This window comes from Pungitius pungitius, chromosome 18, assembly GCF_949316345.1.
Source record: "Pungitius pungitius chromosome 18, fPunPun2.1, whole genome shotgun sequence".
Lineage (NCBI taxonomy): Eukaryota > Metazoa > Chordata > Actinopteri > Perciformes > Gasterosteidae > Pungitius > Pungitius pungitius.
The window spans coordinates 5,672,745-5,693,378 of NC_084917.1; the positions used below are offsets into that span (position 1 = coordinate 5,672,745).

The 20,634-nt window shown below is 42.7% G+C and overlaps 1 protein-coding gene across 1 annotated transcript in view; it reads left to right on the top strand.

The window, feature by feature from the left end:
- LOC119227020 (astrotactin-2-like) overlaps positions 1 to 20,634 on the top strand; it is a 170,199-nt gene that overhangs the window by 49,803 nt on the left and 99,762 nt on the right. Inside the window, exons 3-4 of the mRNA XM_037485466.2 lie at positions 1,449 to 1,878; positions 13,473 to 13,625. Of these exons, the coding sequence (XP_037341363.2) occupies positions 1,449 to 1,878; positions 13,473 to 13,625 (583 nt within the window). The remainder of the gene's footprint in view (positions 1 to 1,448; positions 1,879 to 13,472; positions 13,626 to 20,634) is intronic.

Consider the following 20,634-nt stretch of genomic DNA (forward strand, 5'->3'; position numbering starts at 1 on the left):
AGGTTGCCTTAGCTATCCCGAGTGAAATACTACTTCTCACCTATGGGTTGTCATTGTGGGAAAATCATTCAAAGTTAATGTCACAGCCGTCCCCCTTTTTTCTCCCTCCGTCCTGTTTCCACGTATAGATTTACGTTATCATCCAGTGTTGGTGTTTGATTGTTTTTGTGATTGTGAGGTATTTAATGATAAGTGGAGATTTGACAGGGCGACTGGAAGAGAACATTTGGAACCTGGGAAAACAGAGAGGGCGAACCAGGCCGACATCTGTGGTGCATCGGAGTCCAGATGCAGCAAATAAAGTTCTGTCACGCGTCTGTGTGCTGTAGAAAACTATATAGATAGCAAAAGGATACAATAGCAATCAACCCTATGGAGCACATTCATCCCTGAATCCCGTATGGTCAAAAGTGTTAACTTAATTCTGTGGTGATTTTGTGCTTGTATTTTTTTTTATTTTCTCATTGAAGCTGTGGTGCGTTTTATTATAAGGTAAAAGTTAAGTCTTTTGCATGGGAATCTGGTGTGTTAAAATCTGCAGGTGTACAATTTCCTAGCAATGTGGCGGATTTGAGCAAATAAAAAAAAGGGTAATGTGCTGTACAGAAATGGCATTGTTTGAATGAGTGCATGTCCGTATTCTTCCTTCCTTTAGTTGTTAATGTCAGCCCTTTATTTCGTTGTCTCTCTTCCCTGGAAATGACCAGAATACCTTTATGATCCTCACCAGGCCTCCTTTGTTTTATGAAGTACAGAGAAATTGCATTAGAAGAAACTAAATCACCGAGCATTACACAGCTAATGATGGGTTACGTCTTTGCAAAGAGGGAGTGTGGAGCAGGTGACAAGGTGCAAAGACACTGTTTTGGGTTGAAACAAACAAGTGCATCCAGCTGTAAATTATTATAATTTGGCTCGCTCACAATCGCCGATCACGTGTCAAAATTCTCTATGCGAATGTTAAAATTCACTCCTATCGCAGCACAGATAATTAAAATGGATGCATTGTGTGTTGCTCATACCTCACAACCTTATTACAGTGAAGATGCAAATGCGAGATTTGGTTTGATGGCGCTCTCAAAAGACAAGTCTGAGGTCGGCACCGTTTGCAAGACCTACCCCTTTTTGTTCATCAAACGACTGACAGTATATTGACCACCCTACTTGTCTATAATTATTCATTCTTAGCTACCTCATGTTGTGAAATCCCATCGAAGTGGTGATTGCCAGACTTCATTCAATGGCAAATGGTGCTAATTGCCCTTCAACCCATTGTAAGTGTCATGTGAGCAGCAATTTTCATCATGTGCATTAAATGTTTAATATTTTTCATCTACGACATAATCGAATATCAGCATTACCAATTAAGTGCAGCCTTTTAAAGTACCCGTCCTGGTGCGCTTCCCTCACCTTCTCTCCCTACTTCTCTTCTCCTGCTTCTCGCTCAGGGAGGCCTCATTGCCCTCCTGCTCCTGATCCTCCTCTTCACCCTCGTCCTTTACACCCGCCACCGCTGGTGCAAGCGCCGACGCATCCCCCAGAAGAGTGCCAGCACCGAGGCCACCCACGAAATCCACTACATCCCCTCCGTCCTGCTGGGGCCGCAGGGCCGCGACAGCTACCGGGGCTCCCGGAGCGCGCACCAGCACGGGAACTCGGTCATCGGCATGCCCATCCGGGAGACCCCCATCCTCGACGATTACGACTCCGACGAGGACGAGCCCTGTGGACACTCGATGAACTCCACGCCCAACCAGCTCCACGCCAAGCTGAGCGACGGGAAGCCCCCGGAGGAGCACGGGGTGCACGTCGGGATGGGCGGCCACGCGGACATCATGTGCAAGGAGAACGAGGTCAAGCACAGTTTTGAAAAACGAGGTAGGTCAGAACACCCTCGGTGCGAAGCGCTAGCTGTGTGCATGATGGAGATTGAGTTTGTGATTTGTCTCCATCGCTCGACTAAGAGCAGCATATACAAAAAAAAAAAAAAGAGCTGTTGGAGACAATCTGTTGTGCTCAGGGGTGGTTCTGCGCGCATCATTTTGTACATCCGTGGAGGCGCTCGGTGCCAGCTCCCCAGATGGCCGAGCCCGGACAGTTCACTTTGGCCCTGGCCAGCACGACCATGTTCTCATAAAAAAGGACCGCCTGTCCTGCTAATATTTAGTCCAAAATTGAACAGGTTTGCGTGACTCACGCCATTACATCATGTTGGTAAGGATACACATTCTGTCTTCCCTTGAGTAGGAACTAGATTTCCCCTCCTGAACCACATCAACAGTGAGCCGATGCCCGCTCAGATAAAGGTAGCCATCGGCTCTGTGTGCGTCACCGCCGTGTAATTTAATGTAACGTCTAAAGGTCAAGTGATGGAGGCCATCGGTCCGGTCGATTAGATGCGGAGGTGTGTCAGAGGAGGAGGAGGAGGGGGGGGTGGGGGCGGTCGGTTGACCCTTGCTAAACATGGTCAGCGCTCTGCACTTCAAGCCCGAGGTAAAAAGGGTTTCCAGCCTTTAGCAGCGATGCTAGAAGCAATGCTTCAAAGAAGAGTCGGCTTGAGGGGACCCCGAAACAAGTTCTCTCAACATGGTAATCTCAGGCCATGTAGCATTTGTTCACATCGTGCGCATTCGAACCTGGGGTGCCCCTCTGCACGGCACGACTTTTAATAATTGAAGGGTGCTCACCGAGTTAGAGGGTGCCGCGGTTATTCATGTATTACTGAATTATGCATTGGAGAAGTTTGTGGAATTGTCCTCTTGCTCCCATGTCATCTATCACCTAACATCACCGGATTCACATATGCTATTTTTGTGCATTCTTTCTATTGTTTATTGCTATTATTTTCATTTTCAAGCAGACCTTAAGTTAGCGTACCCGTAGTCACTGACTTGATTGCACTTCAACCACGATAAAAACCTGGAGGCTTGAATATCTTTTTCTTTTCACCCCCTCATTTGAAAAATTAGACTGAAACAAGGTGAAGGGATAGAGGTTAATGTCTGCTCTGGTCCCAAGTGGAAAGGCAACATGTCAGGACAGCCGCTGGGTAAAGAAGAGAAAGGCAGAGGTTAGAGAACTCGAGGCGAGTCGGTATCATGGGCTTATCATGGAAATGCTGCTATTATTACTCTTATTAGGGAACATAAAGGAGACAGATGGTTTGTAGGCACTCAGACTAAATGTACATTTATTATTTTTATAACATAATATTTAGTCAAGAAGGACACTATGCGGAACATACAATTCCAGGGTCATACTTTATGTGATGTGAGTCCATTACATTACACCAGGACACCTTCTGTATACGTGTTATGTGACAAACCACATGATGTTGATAAAACATATTTATCAAATAGTTAATTTCCCCGAAAGATTTTTCGATGCCTCTTCTCAGCGGTGACATTTTAACACAGGGGTGATTAACTCACGTCCAACCCGTTCCATGCCGCTCTGCATCCCGAAAAAGTCCCCCAATACCAGTCATCCTTTATCTGCCCTTCCTTGCTGACAGATAACCTCTTTCAACTCAACTCAATTGTATGATCCCCGAGGGGGGGGAGGGGGGGGGGATTATTATGGCTACGCCTGACAGCGTTGTCCACGGCATCGGCTTTCGTGAAACAGACAACCCGACAAATGAGGGCCTCTCGCTTTCGTTATTCGACAATCCCTGACGCCTTGGGAATGCATGTGGGCGTCGTGGAAAGTGTACGTCTGGTGCAAGCCTTTTTTTTTTTTTTTGTTAGATGAATGCAAATTACACGTAGCATTTGCTTGGAGTCACTTAAGCAATGTCAGCAATTAGATTACGTGAGGCTGTGGTTGGTGGCCTTTGGAACCCCACAGGGGGGGAATCGATGCGATTTGACCCTTCAGAAAATGTTGACCTTTTTTTGAAATGCATCTGGTTCCCTTCATGTGAAAGAGGGAGCTATTAAAAAACTTGAGGCTCTAGTAAAACAAGTTTCTGCTCCAGCAGTGGTTGAATTCAAGTACAATCAGGCAACTCAAGTATTGCACCTAAGTACAATTTGAAGGCACTTGTCCTTTACTTGAGTATTTTTTTGTATCTAATTTGTATTTCTTATGTATCTCAGAGTGACAAAATTCACAAAGTGGAGCCTTAATACACTTCTATACATTTTGGCCTGTATGCGCTTGAGTCTCCAGCACTCCCGAGTCGAGCTTCATCATTTGATGGATAGAATTGGACGAAGTTCATAACTGCAGCATATTTTCACTTTACTGAAAAAAAAACGATTTCGACACAAATGTAAGAAATGGAACAGTGTGTCTTCTCCCGGGAGTCTCCGACCACATCACAGCGGCGGGGAGCCAGATCTAATGGCAGATGGAGATATACAACTAATGCTGCTATGTCGGGTTAAACGGCCCCAGGGCTCAGTGCTCAACAAGAGGACAGAAACTGTATTGTAGTTCCACTGTCAACTGTCGAAGCGCACATCATTATATATGTATATATATATATATATATATACTGTATATATACATGAGGTATTAATAGCTAATTTCGTGTTTTTATAATCTTTTCTTCTAGACCAGGGCTATTCAATTACAAATTCAGTTGGGCCAGATTTTCAAATCGAGAAAGGTTAGTTGGGCCAGTCATTTCAGCGTTTCTCTTTTGAATTTGGTCAGTTTGCACAGCAAAAGGTGCATAGAAAACAAAAGAGCTAACTGAACAGAATCTGAGGTAGCTCCTACTTTTTCCACTTACAAAAGAAAAGAAACTGACCTAGGCACCTCCTGCCTAGGCCTACCTAAGCTACATATCTGACCTAAATACTAAGTACATAAAACAAAAAAGTGCACAATAGGCAATTCACAATATCATTAAGTTTCCTTTTGAAATAAAATAAACATCTTGCTCATATTTGACCCATGCAGGAACATCTCAAAGTGCATAAAAATAAAAAGTGCGCAGTATTCACAACTATAACTAACTACACAAGGTGTACTACTGCACATTGAGGGAACATATTTTAAATCACCAACATGTGTGATTACACATGCCACATTATATTGATGTAGGTAGGCTACATTTATCCTGCTGACTTAGTGGGAGAGGTGACATTTTTTGTTTTGAACGAGAGCAGTGACTGTTGTCAATGCAATCCGGAGGCATTGATGGACGGTACGGTCAGTCAGGGAGCCACGAGAGTTGCTTTTTAGCGAGTTCATGTGTGAAAAACTTGACTCACATGTGTACGTTGATCCAAACATACTGAGGATAACGATCGCTACTCTACACGGACACCTGGCCAACAGTAGTGTGTGAATGCTATTGAAGGGCGGGTCTTGGCGTGGCCATAGTGGGGGAAAAAATATCGCTGGCGGGACCCTATTTTCTCTTTTATACTGTCTATTGCGGAACTACGGGCTGGGCCACTCTGAGGTTGCTTTCGGGCCGCATGTGGCCCGCGGGCCGCCAATTGAATAGCCCTGTTCTAGACCGTGCATTTGATCCAAAACAAGTCTGTGGACTGATGCTGTGTAATGTTCAAAGGTGCGTGGTACCGCGCAGAAAACAGCCGCAATTTTGATTCTTGCAAAATTGTGTTTTGAAAGCGATGCCAAATACAACATTTTATAGAACGCTACTTGAAAGTGATTGAACTGGCACTTCATACCACTGCTCAACCAACACAATGCTGCTTGGAGTGGTTCTCACATTAATAACGAGCTTTTCATTAGATACAGGGACAAGAATGACTCTCATCAACTCGGCCTAACACGCATTCTAAAGCAAGGCGCCAAATGCATCTGTGACTCACACTGATGCGTTTCCTCTCCTGCTTTCACTGGTGTTTCTCACTTTTTAACAGTATTTAATAGTACTAGAGCTTGCATTACCCTCTGATGAAACAAATGCACATGAATAGATGATTATAAAGCATGTGCTGATTGGTTCTTGTAGATCCCGGTGGGTTCAGAACCACACGCATAATATCTAATATCATATAGCATGCTTTGGTCAAGTCATGTGACTTGAGATTACTACTCATAATCAAGATAGGTATTTAGGGCTATAGATACACAGTACCAGCCAAAAGTTTGGATACATTTTCTCATTCAATTCAATTTGAAAGTGTCCAGACTTTGTTATATTTATATATAGATGGATAGAAAGATAGACAAATAGATGGATGGATAGATAGTTACTTGATTGATCCCACAAGGGGATTTCTTCTCCTTACTACAGCAAGAATGCTTACGCATAAACTAATGATGAAGTGAATTGATGAAAAATGAATGAATTATGAAGTAGATAAAAAATCCTCTAGACCACTGTCATTACCAAGCTTATCGAGTGTTTACCGGGCACTAATTGAACTCAGAACAGCAGAGTAATAATCCAGTGTCAAGCTTCACGTCGCTAATGTGACATCATCGATGAGCAATGGCTGCCAGCTTGGCGCACTAAAGCTGGCTCAAGGTAATGTTTTGATTAACACTGAATCAAGCACGTCGTCCTCCCCCCGTGATAAACAGAAGGGAGTTAATTACAAACACAATCCCATTCTTCCTTTTGCCTCATCCGCGGAGACCATTTAAGTTGTGCGTTGTCAATGAGGGCAATTTAGTAAGACGAATAAGATGATTTAAAGAAACATATGTATGAGTGTGCTCAAGCAACTCTGCATGATGGACATCTAGCACGTTGGATGTACGTTTGAATGTTTTCCTAAGATCAACTTGCTTAGTAAATCAAACAAATGTGATATTTCTGAGCATTTTTTCAGAAAATTCTGGCCCAGAAAAGGTGGTGTCGGATTCCATTAATCATGGGCTCGGCCATCTGTAGTGGCTCGTGCCCGTCACCAAGAGCAAGCACTCACTATGCAGATGACGAGATAACGTGCAACGGAAAAGACTAGAATGAAATAAAGAGGGAACGTGAACATGTCCAGGTTGACTTACTCAATGAGAGACTAAGTAATCGCTGCATGCAGTAAGAAATTGGCCAAGCCCATGTGACGTGGGCTGGTTGGCTACTGGTGAGCATTCTTTATGAGGGTGTTTTGAAATATAGTCGGCTGCTCACTTACATGTAACGACCGGTAGGTCACCCAAACACTTCAATGACGTCACTTTTCTACACTTTTTGCAGGGATTCTGAAATAATACAAAAACAGACTAAGGAAATTAAAGTATCTATTATGGTAATTCTGTCTAAACATGAGAAATGTAAGGCAAACAATACAATTTAATTTACACAAACAAGACTCTGAACATATACAGGTTGAATATACTGTTTGTTAAAATGCAAAGGGGCCCATTTTCTGGGTTTTTTCGAGGTAGGATCCAAACCGCAGCTGTTCTCCCCAGCCTGCCTTTGGTCAACACACAATTGTCTGAAAAATATGGTTCCTGGCAGTGTGTTAATTTGACTGAATTGTTCCTGGGTGAAATGAATCATCTCGATGTGTGATAAATTAGCAGAGTAACGTAATTAGATTTGCATAATGTCTTTGCTGCTTCATTTCTGCAGCTACTTTGCCGGAAATGTCCCCGGTCACAACCGTAGCAAAATGTATTGTTCTCTTTTGAACCCTTCAAAAGTTTTAGCGGAAACATATTTATTAGAGTTGACACTGCAGGATCCGTCAAAGGGATCAGTAAAAAGAAATGACCATCCCATAGATGCTAAATAACTACTACTAACAATTTCATATAAAAGGAAAAGGCTCTCTGACAGCATCCGCGATGCTATTAAGGAAGATGTTTTTTGGTAATCACCCTCACAGACAGCCCCCTGCAAAGAGGAAGGTGGTGCCGAGGAAGGCTCTCTGTCACGGACCCCTCCCTCTTCTCCACCGACCTATCCAGTCACATTTTCTAAGGTGTTCCGAGTGCTCCACACAACTACACTTACAGAGAAATGGATGGAAAAAAAAGGCAGAGGAAGGTCACAATCCACTGGCAGACGTAGTGTTTTGACTCAAATTGCTATATGCCACATGTTATGTTGAGGCCTACTCTTTGAGTACGGTAACAGCTAAGCAATTTGCTGCAGCTATTCGTGGCATTTTCGGTCTGGTATTGTACAGAACAAAAATACTGACCAGAACCACATTTTCTTAGTTTCACACTCGCATCAAAGCCCCCTCCTGCAGCTCACCATCATACCTTCTCATGCCATGGTTCACACACCTTTCGTACGATAGGATCTGATGGTCGACAACGACTTCCCAGTGATGGTCGATCTATTGTCAAAGGATGTCACCCTGGAAGGAGAACGGATTTTCTCTGGCTTTGTTCCTGTAGCCCTTCGTTCTTAAACCCTGTAGATGTATCTATTGTTTATGCAATGCAGGATGTTGCATTCATTGTTGTCACATTGTCCCGACCAGTTAAAAATGCATTTAACTCCTTATTTTTCTTTTATGAAAGTCGGTCTTAAAAAGTACAAATCACTAATCTGCCTTGACGTCGTCTTGCACACAACGTTGTCCGCGGACTTCAATGCAGGCGTTTGCAGTCGTTTTCTGCCAAATTAGGCTCCTCTTCTTTGTTACTTACATTGCTTCATCACTTCGTTGTCGGACGTCGCTTAAATGAGGATCTCGTCGTTAAACCTAGTGACCCGGGTGTAGCTGTGATTGTTTGCCAGGCGCTTCAGCCGTCTGGAGCAGACGGAGGTCAGAGCTCGGGCCTGCAATGCTCAGCCGGCGCAGCGTGAGGAAACACATCCATATTTTATTTTGGCCCATGGCAAGAGCCGCGTTATAGATAGCAATTTATTCTCACTTCTCTGCGAACGGCAGATGCCTTAAATATAAAAGTAGAGGCGAAGGCTGGAAGATGCGTCAGACTAAATATAGGACATTGCATGCTTTTATAGTGGCTGGGAACCACCAGGTTTGAGACGGTAAATGTTCAAATCTCGCAGAGCGGGGGGAGTTTCTGTCTGCGTCTTCTGTTCTTCGCGGTCCTCCAGATGTCTTTAACTGTTTTCATCTGTCAATATAAGTCCATTTTGTAGTGCCTTGGCGATAGGCGTATAAAAAACAAACCCCCGTGCCTTTGTCCCTTTTTTGATATTTGGAAAGAACAGATTCCTCCCATTCTGGTGGAGCCATCTTCCTTCACGTCTGTAACTCCGCCAAAGCGTTGTGGGGATTGATGCTTTCTTATCATTGTGGTACAGTATCCGCCTGTGTGTGGTTTTAAATCTCATGCCCGCATGATAGAAAATGATATGTATGAATGTTGATTATGGTGGTTTTTCTCCTGGCTGTCTCCTCTTCGTTTCATCAGCAACGCGCATCCAGATTCTACCCCTCTCACACTTCCCTCGCCCATTCTCCTCCTTTCTCCATTCATCGCTGGACGCCTCGGCTACTCCAACGCTGACCTTTTTGTCTTCTTTGTATTTGTCTAACACCTCTTAGTCTCTCCCCCCCTATGCCCGTCACACTTCCACAAGGAGTGCTGGCAAAACTTCCCCTAAAGAGTTGGAGTGGACTGCTCCTTTTGAAACGGTGCCAGATGTAATCTATCACAGAGAGATTTAATATCTTTGGTATATTTTTATTTTTCCTCCAACAGATTTACTCAAAATTAAAACAGCAGGGGTTTGCAGGGTCCAAAAGCCTTCAGAAAATTGCCCACCATTTGCGCCGTGGCTTCATCTGCTCGTGTGATTGTGCATACTGTTGGGCTGCCGCGCAGACAGGCTTTGAATGGAAAGAGCCCACAACTGACTCGCAATTGTTAAAACATGCCAAGAACCGGCATTAAATTTGAAGCACGGGCATAAGTGGTATCACAGCCTTGCTTTGCAAATGTTTAATTTAATTTATTTTTTTCAAATGGATTTGGGTAGGCGCAGCTGTGTTAAATTGTACATTTTTAAAAAGGTACTTTTCCGAAGCAGGGCAATACTTTTCTTACAATGGCTTATTATTTGAGAAAATGTGTAATCACAAAGATTCCATTTTCCTTTTTTAACCTGCCTACTACTAACCCACGCGTGTGCGTGGAGAACACTGATTCATCTTCCACGCTGCAATTGCAAGCTTCATCACCACCTGCCTCGGTGGCATCGGGCTCTATTGAAGATTGGCCCTGTGACTCGCTGACTTTCGGCAGAGAGGAAATATCCTCTGGAGCTTGAGGTAAGGGTCAAGCACTATTTGTGGTCGGCGAGTCATCTTCAACGGTTTCAGTTTTCTGACCGACAGTAATTCCCATTGGCTGTATCAGCGATTCGGTCGGAGACAGCCGGGTCTTGTCCATTTAGCTTTTTTTTTGGAAAAGAAAGTCATTCAGTGTGTTTTTGTGCTGACGGAACAACTGTTGCCTTTGCTGGTGCTGAATATCATTTTCTTGCGAAATTACAGGCATCAGATACAGGATAACTGGAGCTTTACTCGTGAATCTTCCAAAGGAAGACATGTGTAGCTACATAGATGCATTGCTACCTACTCTGGTATTGTATAATTCTCATTAAGATCAATCACTTCTAATTGTATTGCTGTTATTGTATCTGTAGAAGTTGTAGCTGTAACTGTAATAATAGCAGTAGTAGTGTCAATAAGTATTTATAGCAAATCAGATGGTTTCGAATAGTTTTGCTAAACCAGTCAGCTGGTCTTTACATTCAATGGGACTTAAATATACAATATAATTGTCCTCACTAAGTATTCTAGCAACATTTTTCAATATTTGTTTTACTGTACTAATAAAGTCCATGAAACAATGAAAACAGGATTTGGAGTTTACTTTATGTGAACAGCTGGCCACAGCTGTGCTTTGAATGCAATGTAACCCACGGCCATTTGCATACACAAAGAGACAAACACATTCATATATTCACGCTTTTTGGAAACCCCTGCATTAACGAGCCAATCTGGGGGTCAAACAAAAAAAAAACGGGTAGAGTGAGGTTATCTCAACGCGCTGGGCATTGTCAGACGGCGAGGAATAAGTCGACTGAGGCGGCATGCTGTTGACATCCACTGCTTATGAGAGACTGTAAACACACGATAAGGGAGCAAGCAACCGCAGATAAGGGGGATGAAAAGGAAAAAAAAATAAAGCCACCACAGCCTGAGCTGACATTGAAGTCAAATTGAGAAGCCAGTTCGGACTTGGGTCTGGGTAAAAACAAATGTCAGAATAAAATAGCCCAGTAGCAGTGGCTGCTTTGGACAGATATGAGAAATAGGGAATTACAGCAAAAATACATAGACCTTTAGTTATTTAGTTTACTAATAAATGTTTTACAACATTGCACCAACTATGGTGTTGGATTCCTGATCATAAATCCCCATCCTGTTGGTAATTAAATGAAATCATTGGACCATATTTGAATTGTGCCCAACGAACATGTGTCAGCTTTACAGGATTACTCTGCAGTTATATTTTTGTATTCTAACTTCGTTGACAGTTTAGCTGGATGTGTGTGTCAACCTGGAGGACTATTATAAATACACGGGATAAACTTCAGCAAAACGGTCAGGACAACCTTTAAGAGACAAATTGCATTATTTTCAAAGGGACTGTGGCTTTGGGCACTTCTCCTTGACCCAGTCTCCTCTCTTGCCTCAGAATTGAACAAAGCAAGAGAGATAAAGAGACTTTCATCCATGAAATATGTATGCAAGCAGTTAACCTCAAACGCGCCGTCACGCCGTCTCCCTGGTCGTGGCAGGTCAAAGCTTAAGTGGCATCTGCTTTGACTCTTGTTGTCTGTAAGGCAGCTGCGCGTATCTAAATAGGAACTACCGTCACCTTCCACTGGGAAATGGAGCTCCCTTAATCATTGCGCGGTACTGCAGCTGTCGAATCGCTTTCCATTCACGGTTTAAGCCCTGTCTACGGACACTGGAGTTGAAGGGAAGGCCTTTGGACCGCTGGACCGTACAATGCAAAACAACTATGAACAAATGTGTTTGATCACGCTTTCAAAACCCACTTGTAGCAATTATAGACCTAACCTACTGCTGCTTTTGGTAAACTATTGATTGCGGTGATTTTCACAGAGTTGATGCTCGTTTTGCTCAATAAACCATTGATTCAACTTGCTTCCCTGTGCTTGAACTCCCATTAAAAAGTTTATCTGTTTTCTAAGTCAAATCTGTGTCCAGGGCACCTTGAATATTGGTAACACAGGGATTCAACAAAGTAACACGTTGAAATAATGAAAATATCTCCAGAAAGTAAATATCCAGCCATTTGGTCTTGACTCTGACTCCCTATTCAATCAGGTTTTATTTTTTAAGGTTTTAAGTTTTGATAAAAGACCTGTGAACAGAGGCTTTTTATTCAAGGTTAAATGTATGACTGAACTAACCACCACCCAAACAGGAGCTAAAACATAAAGCTGCGTGGTTTATTTTTTAAAGCCAGGGCCACACGTATTATGTGTATTCAAGATCCGAAACAACTTTGAAATCTTTTGTAAATCCTAATTGATGCAACGACAAAAAAAAAATGGTTAACCAGAGGGCGAGAGCCAGCAGCCGTCGCAGTAATTCCCCGTTTGTCATCACCATTACAGGCCCGAGCTAACCGTAAATTAATCCCAACAACTATGTATAATTACAAGGATAATTTGTATGTTTTCGAGCGCGGTGCACGGCCCTCGCTAATTGTAAGCTTCCCGTTTGTATTATTTGAAAACAACGTTGATACCTCTTCACTTTCACCCTCGTCCTTGTCCTCTTGGTCTCCCCTCCCCTCTGGTCCCTGCACGTTCATTGAGATGCACGATGAGCATCCACTGCGAGCAACATATCACCATTATTCATAGGAAAAGTACAGCTCAGAGCAAGACCGACAGATCAAGAGATGTTGATGATAGGTGGGGGGTTCTTGTGGTTGGGGTGATAAATGTCCCCGTCCTTTGGAGATGGGTAAACTTATACTAAGTTTGGGGACAGAGCTGTTTTCATACTTTATTGATTTATTGTGTGTTTTTTTTAGTCACAGTGTTCTTTCCCTACACTTTTGGCGCATGCTATTCCTCACTGGGTAAAGATGAACTTTCTCACTTAAATTCAATCAACACGGCAACTTTTCAGAAAGATTGGAGTTGTTTTTGCGTGTCAGACTTTATATCATCTGCTTATGACTAATATCTTTGATGGCATACATTAATTATCCAGAAGATATTCAAGGAAGGTCACAAGTCGGCCAATGTTCTGTCCCACCCTGCACAGCAAGTTGTGTTGCAGTCATTCATCCACACTGAGCCATCAAGGGCAGTGTGGAGGCAATATTGCATCGACGCAATCAAGAAAAGGCCAGAAGAAAGTTGTATTGATTCAAAATAATATATCTTTTTTTTGTGTGTATATATATATATACAGTAGATGGGTTAGCATTCATTATGCATAACATACTCTAATATCTTAACATCTGTGTTTTTCTACACCTTGTGTTTTGGTCACTGTAAAGCCGTATGACATGTCTGCCTTTCCTTTTTTTTTTTCTCGCAGCCATTGACCCAAACACGGAGTCAGTAGAGGATTTGATGCAGAGGTTCCAGGACAGTTTCCGTGTTCCCAACACGCCGACAAACATGTCTCACTACCAGCATGTCATTCACAGCTCATCCACGGGCCGCCGCAGGGTCCCCAGCCACACCAGAGGTAGGACAAAAAAGATGATTTATAGCATTTGAACATTCGTCTTTCACTTTACTAGGCGTACTGAGCAATGTTTGGTGCTTCTGTGGAACTAATTGTAGCGTGTTGGTGAGGGAAATTTGGCCTTTTTGATAAATGGGCCAATGTATAATGTAATGAAATAAGACCTTAAGAGATTAATTTCCACCCAGTACCGTATCAGCCATTAACCATTATTCGCTTTTGTAGGTTGTCTCAGATTGTTGTTTCATTAGATTGATTTTAGTATGACAGACAATACCCATTCATGGACAATATATATTTCATTATGCTTGACCTGCATGTTTACTGTTCATACCAAAAGTCCTTCAAATAATTGTGACATAACATTTCATTTCCCATTTGTTATTGTTTTACACAACAAAACTAATGTAGACAACAGATGCAGTTTGTAGTGTATGAAAAATACAAAAAAGTGAACAATTTTTATATGCATTTGTCTCAATGGCTCCCAAATCCCTCCATCTAACCTTTTATAAGTATCTGCTTAGTGCATTCATGACAAACGGTAAATTACCAGCCAAATTTATTCACCATAATTATATGATTTATATAAAATAGAATACTCATTGTTTTATCACTTATTTTCCTAACTTTTAAGTTGACTTTCTGTTTCATTAAATATCAATTTGGAGCACAGCTGAGTGCAATGGCTGACACACCAGCCACTCAACAAACAAATCCTCCTCGTTACCAGCAACATTCACAATCATTTTAAATGGGCATGTGGCCTGTGTCACTGGTAAAATCTTTACGACCAGTGAGACATTTACACAGAAAATCAGTAATTTACCGTGACGAGATTCCCGACTCTTGCCCGAATAATTTAGTATCCCCTTGATCACTGTCACATGCAGTAGCTGCAAGATGAGCAAATTTGCATCTGATCCAAGCTTACTTATGTGGGGGATTATTACTCTTTTCCGTCACATACCCAGTGGTGGAGAGAATTTATACTTTTGGTAATTTAGAACACTTCCGTTTTGCCTGCTCTTGTTGCTGTTGAGGATTTAACTCTGCACTCATCATAAAGGTGTCCTGTGTCAGCCTTCTGAGCAGATGATCCGTCTAAAATGAAATGCATGCAGGTCAAGCTCTTCGCAACTCTGTGAAGGACGCTGCGGATTTCCACTCTGACGTCCTGGGAAAAAATAGTTTGGTTTGCTCACCTTTTGAATAAAGGCAGAGACACGCCTCCCAGTCATGATGTACTTAAACGTGGGTTAAAGAAAGCATTTTAATGCTAAGAGATCCCTCTTAGCTGGAGGACTGTGGGCCCTATTTCAAAGGAGAAAGGGATATTTTACCCTCCCTATTGAGTATACCGGCGTTGTCTGCACAAGAGGAGAGCAATTGTCCGAGACGTCTTACCGAGAGCAATAGCAGTAGGTTTTTGTAAGGACATGATACGTGGGGTGTCTACATCCACCAGCACACCGAGTCATTTTCCAGCAAATGCACTATTGTTCCATGAGACATGATGCATGGGGGGGAGTGAGCATGGCCTAATAGCCAAGTCCAGATTGAAGATCCACCCCAGATCTACATTGGATTGGGAGCAGGATAAAAATAACAGGAAAACGTCACACCTTGTTGTCAAGGATATTGATAGTTCACGGACCAAAGAACACTAGCTGACTTCATTCACATTGACATCAAAGGGCAAACTAAGGTGAATATTTACTTACACTAATCTACAGCAGCATGGTTCCTGCTCAACCCCTCAAATTGTGCTTTGTGGCAACATCCCGTACTTCCTTGTCAGCTTGGTACAGCCCTGGTTTTTTTGAAGCGCCATCCCTTACCCCTCTGGAAATGTTGGCTCACGCACAGGTGGCCTAGCAGTCGCTAACTTCCCTTTCCAATTTTCCCATCTTGGCAGACTATCTGTATCTAATTTGGAGGATATTTCACAAAGCATGATCATGGAGATTGCCAGATTCAAAATTGCTACGAAACCTGCACAGTTTATCTGATACATATTTTGCACACTGATAGCAATTCTGCAAAAGTCATTACGAGTTTAATTTGTACCTGGCCGCCTGCAATCTCACATTGCATCCCTTGAAAGCTGACCAGCTGTGAGTTGCCCACTTTACACCGAGAAGAGTTGAGAAGCAAATTGCAATTTAATTACTCAAATCATCTTTGGCGGTGGGATGCATTCTAGCCACACAGGATGCTTTCCACCCAAATGTTTAAAAAGGTGTCAACACGGCTTGTTCTCCAAACCTGAAGGTCTTCTTTCACCCCCTAACAATGGGAATAAGTAGGTCCATATGTGTATATTTTTTAGCATGTTATAGTCCTATAGTGCAGCCTCTACTTCAAAAGGTTTAAATTTATCAATGGGGAAATCCGGATTTCATCTGGATATTTCGACATATGAAATGATTTGTGTTGCCACTCTGTTTTTACCAACATGCCCAATCAATAATCTCATTCTTGCCTGAGAGGAGTTGTGGCATTGTGCTATCAAAGTGTTCGAGTCAGCAAAAGGGAAGTGAAGAATTGCTGCAAAAAGGTTTTTCAATTTTGTTTAGAGGGATTCGTTGCAACAGTGGAGGCTATACTAAAAGCAATGTGCGTAGGGACAGCTAGATCTCATGTGCTGTGTGAAAGCATTTTGAAATTTTAAGAATATAATGTTAGAACTGTGTAAGCTCGTATCCAAAGAATAGGTTTTCATTTTTTAATTGATTGCATTTTCTGTGGATACATGAATTGGGTTAACGGTACGGACCACAGCCAAGTGATGTTGTGTATTTTTTTTGCCATAAAAGAACTGCGCCACCCTCAAACATGAATACAGATATTCTGTGATTTGAAAAACTATTGTTACATAATGTAACCATCATTATTCCAGTGAAGCCACCTTTCCCAAAACACTTTGAAGTCACAGCACATTTTGGTTTTGTCAAAACTTGTCAAAACATATCCCCTTATTTGCATGCCATTCCCAGCAGTGGTGCTAATGTATTTCCATGTGCTGGCAAGACTGTCACAACGAATACTTTGACCTTATGGTTATTATCTAGTTTTTCTCCTGTTTAATTGACGCTTTGAAGTAGCACATGAAAGTATTTTGTGCCGCCGTACGTGTGTGTGTGTGTGTGTGCGTGCGCGTGTGTGTGTGTTCGATGGTGCTGGAATTCATTCTGTGCTCAGCTCCACTTTCAGTGGTCTTCAATCTTCACTGTAGACAAAACCCAGTGATTAAGGCTGTGGGGACGAAGCCCCCGGGCTTCTCTAAAACAGGCCGTAGCTCATCTGCTGCCAAGTCGGGGCAGTGTGTGCCTCGGGTTTTGTACGTGTTTGGCGTGTAGGAAACTCGGAGGAGACCAAACAAATTGAAAAGCCGTCGATGAATCAATTGTCGACCAGATTGTAAATCCCTCACTAGCAAAATATTGTTTGGTTTGTGTCCGAGAAGATGCTGATCGCCACGAGGTCGGATGTTCACTTGCATTAACACGCTCAATCATACATAAAAAGCGACACTATTTTAAAATTGTACTAATCCCTTCATCAATGTTCCAAAAACAAAAACAACTTCATGCAAAGAGAATATCAAAAAGGCATAGGGGCAAAAACAGGAACCAAGACGACCCAGAACACACTCTGCTACACACAGACGTCGACAAAAACCCCTCGAAGAGACACACAGGGCTTAAATACACTGGGTAGGTGCAGGCTTTTGGTGCACAGGAGGAAACAATCAGGGACAATCACAGAGAAAGACACACCAGGGCAGGAAGTGAAGTTAACCCAGGGACACGGGAGGAAGCTACAAAATAAAACAGGAAATGAAACCAACCCGTGACAGAACTCTGGGTGGGCGGGACTCAGCCGCAGACGGACCCACACTGTGACAGCCAGTGAATCCACGGCTCAACTCCCTATTTTTTTTCCCCTGGGGTTTTTGCCCATTTGCTGTCAAGAGGAGGAGCTGCTGCTTTCCAGAGTGTTCACACTTGAGTCAAACTCCGGGCCGTTAGGAGAAGTGTGCGGATGTGCCCAGCAGTTTCCTTAACGGAAAAAGAGAGCCCCCAATAGGAGAGGATGCCCGACCGTACTTGAGCCATTTTCTCAGAGAAACGGTCGGAGTTGACTGGAGAAATGTGGCCATTTTTCTCAGGTAATGATGAGGAAAAATATGAAATAGTTTGCTCTGAGAGACTGTGACAGAAGACGAAAGTGCAGCTAGTGTTAACACGTGGAGAAGGAGGCCGAGCCGGCAGTCTGCACACCAATTGCTCTCCTGTCTTATTATGTTGAGTCGAGCTTCGGGAGCCGCTGGTGAAGCGATCCTTTGCTGCTCATTGCTTAAAGGTCATCATTACATAGTTGGTCTTCGCCTGGATTAAGCAGAAACAGGATATATTTTTATTCCCACACATATATATATATATATTTATTCACACACTGCTGTCATTTTCTTGTCTTTATTCCACTAATTTGCAACTGTAAGTAAGTTTAAAAGGAAATATAGAACTGTTTTCCCGGGGTAAGTGCGCCTCATATATTCAATGCAGTTCATATAGAGGCCATTTTTGCAGTCCATCCTTGAGTATCTTATGTTACTATTGCTTAGTGAAGGCCTACACTCATCAGGGAGGTGTTGCCTGGATGTGTGGCCTTAATATTTGAAGAGGCAGGTGATCCGGGAGAAACTAATGTCTTCTTTATCCTACCTATTGACATTGTACTTTTCAAAGACACTTCCACTGTGACTGATGATGTAGTAAAGACAAAGTTTATGTAGATTTTAGGGGCTTAGCCAGAAAAGACAAATCACACAAAAAATGCATTAGACGTATTAACACAAACACTTCCATCAAATCAGTGACAGGTTGACCGCTTGCGAAAGGGACTGGTGTTAATTTGCTTATTTAGTGTTTGGGTTGATAATGCTGCTTTCATTTGGGCAAACCCATTGAACATAAATTCAAAAATCACACACACACACACACACACACATAAAGAGGTAGAACATTCTAAATGGTGTGCTTATTTTTACTTGCTGCTCCTCCAGTTGAGAAGGGAGTTAAATAACATCAGCAGAGGTTTAAAATTGCTTTTATGGTTTTATTTTACGGCCAAAGCATGAATTATCTGTATAGTACGCTGACCTTTTTAGCCAAACATTACGAGCTTCTCCAAAAGCCAAATCCAGTATCTTTCCCACCATCTAAACTATTTTGAGCAAAATAACCAAAGGGACATTAACATAATAATTCAGTGCAACTGTGCATATGTTTTCTTCAATGCTTTGCCTGGTTCCAAATTGCGCCTCGGTGACTGAAGTCTGTGATCAAACACGTCCAACAAGTCAAAGAGATAAAAAGGCAGACACTTTAACTCATCACTGTCAACTTATCATGAAAAAAACTGTCACACTGGAAAATGTTTTCATTACTAATGGCTACATTGGCCAGGCAGCCCCACTTGTGGGTGACAGCTGCCATCCTATGCCATCCTATGCCACCCTGCAAGCCCTTTCCACAGCATAACCTGCATGATAACAAGGCGAAAAGACAACGTGCAGCCAGGTGCCAAAGGTCACTGCATCTGAAATGACCCTTAACAGCCACAGTCACATCTTTTCCGCAACCTCCAGATGGGAAATTTCTCAGATTTACTTATTGGCTCCAATTTGGCAGGTGGGCTCCGGATGTACGAGAGATGCAATAAAAAAAAGAATATAGTCCACTTTAGTAATAGAGCCAAGTGGTGCGTTGTTAAGCCTCCCACCTTCTCAAGTCCTTTCTCTCCCATATAGGAGGTTGCAACCCATAAATTCAGGTTGTAAAATGTGTCGGCAAGGCTTAGATTGTGCTGCCCTCTGTAATAATTTCAGCATGCTAGATTTATTATAAGATTGTGTGTGTGTCTTTCTGCATGCTTTTAGAAATACCCTAGGGCAACAACAATGTAAAATGTATTGCAAACAGTGGAGTGGAAGAGTGAGACATGACAAATTCAATTATAGTTCAAGACTAAAGCCAGACCTTTTTGACAAATCTGTGGCATGTTCCAGCATTCGGTGTCCCTTCCTCAATGTGCACAGACTGGGACAGACGGAGGAAAGTAAGAACGCAGGTTCTCCCTTAACAGATGTCCTTCTATCACTCTGACTCCTTCCATCAATCCTTCCTCCCTGATCCGGACCCCTGCAGCTTCTGCCTGTGTTTGTCCTAGCTTGACCAGAATAAAGACACATGTCTTTCATCCTTATGTTGCGCACAGAAGTGGCAAGTGTTCCATTTAAAAACATTGTCAGTACTTCTGACACTTCTCAGTTCTCAGTTTGACTTTTGCAGCCTTTTATAATGCTGTCTTGTGCAATATAAATCACAAGTGTAGGTACCTTCTTATGGATGCATATTGCCAGTTTGGTTTTGCTCTATGCAGCTCTTCTTGATGCGATGTGGGCACCGGTGTCGTCTACACACAAACACACTGTCACAGGCATATGTGCTCAGGCGCCCATGTATCATCGGCATATTTACACTAAAGCGGATGCACTTCACAGTTATACACACACCAGCTGACATTTAGCTGTAATTGTAGCAGCTAAAAGTGAAGACAGTTTGTCCCGCTTAGTCACAAAGCCACGGAGGCCGTTGCCCCGGGTCACACGCACACACATGCATGCAGTAAATGAAAGTACCGGCTCATATAGTATTTATGAACACAAGCGGATCCGCATGCACAAGCTAAGCGTCGGCATTCATACACGCTCATTCAAAATCAGACATGCTATTTCCTTTTAATTCTGCTTTTTTTTTTCCCCCACATGGACACAAACTGACCTGCTAACGATGTTTCCATTCACAACTGTCTCGCCTTCTCGCCAATTTCTACTCAATTTGCCTGTTTTTATAATTATATGGGTTTTATAATTGAAAAGCTACACTTTAGAAATTTTATATGGACGGTGGGATTGCTCCGGTCTCCAAGTCTGTCACCT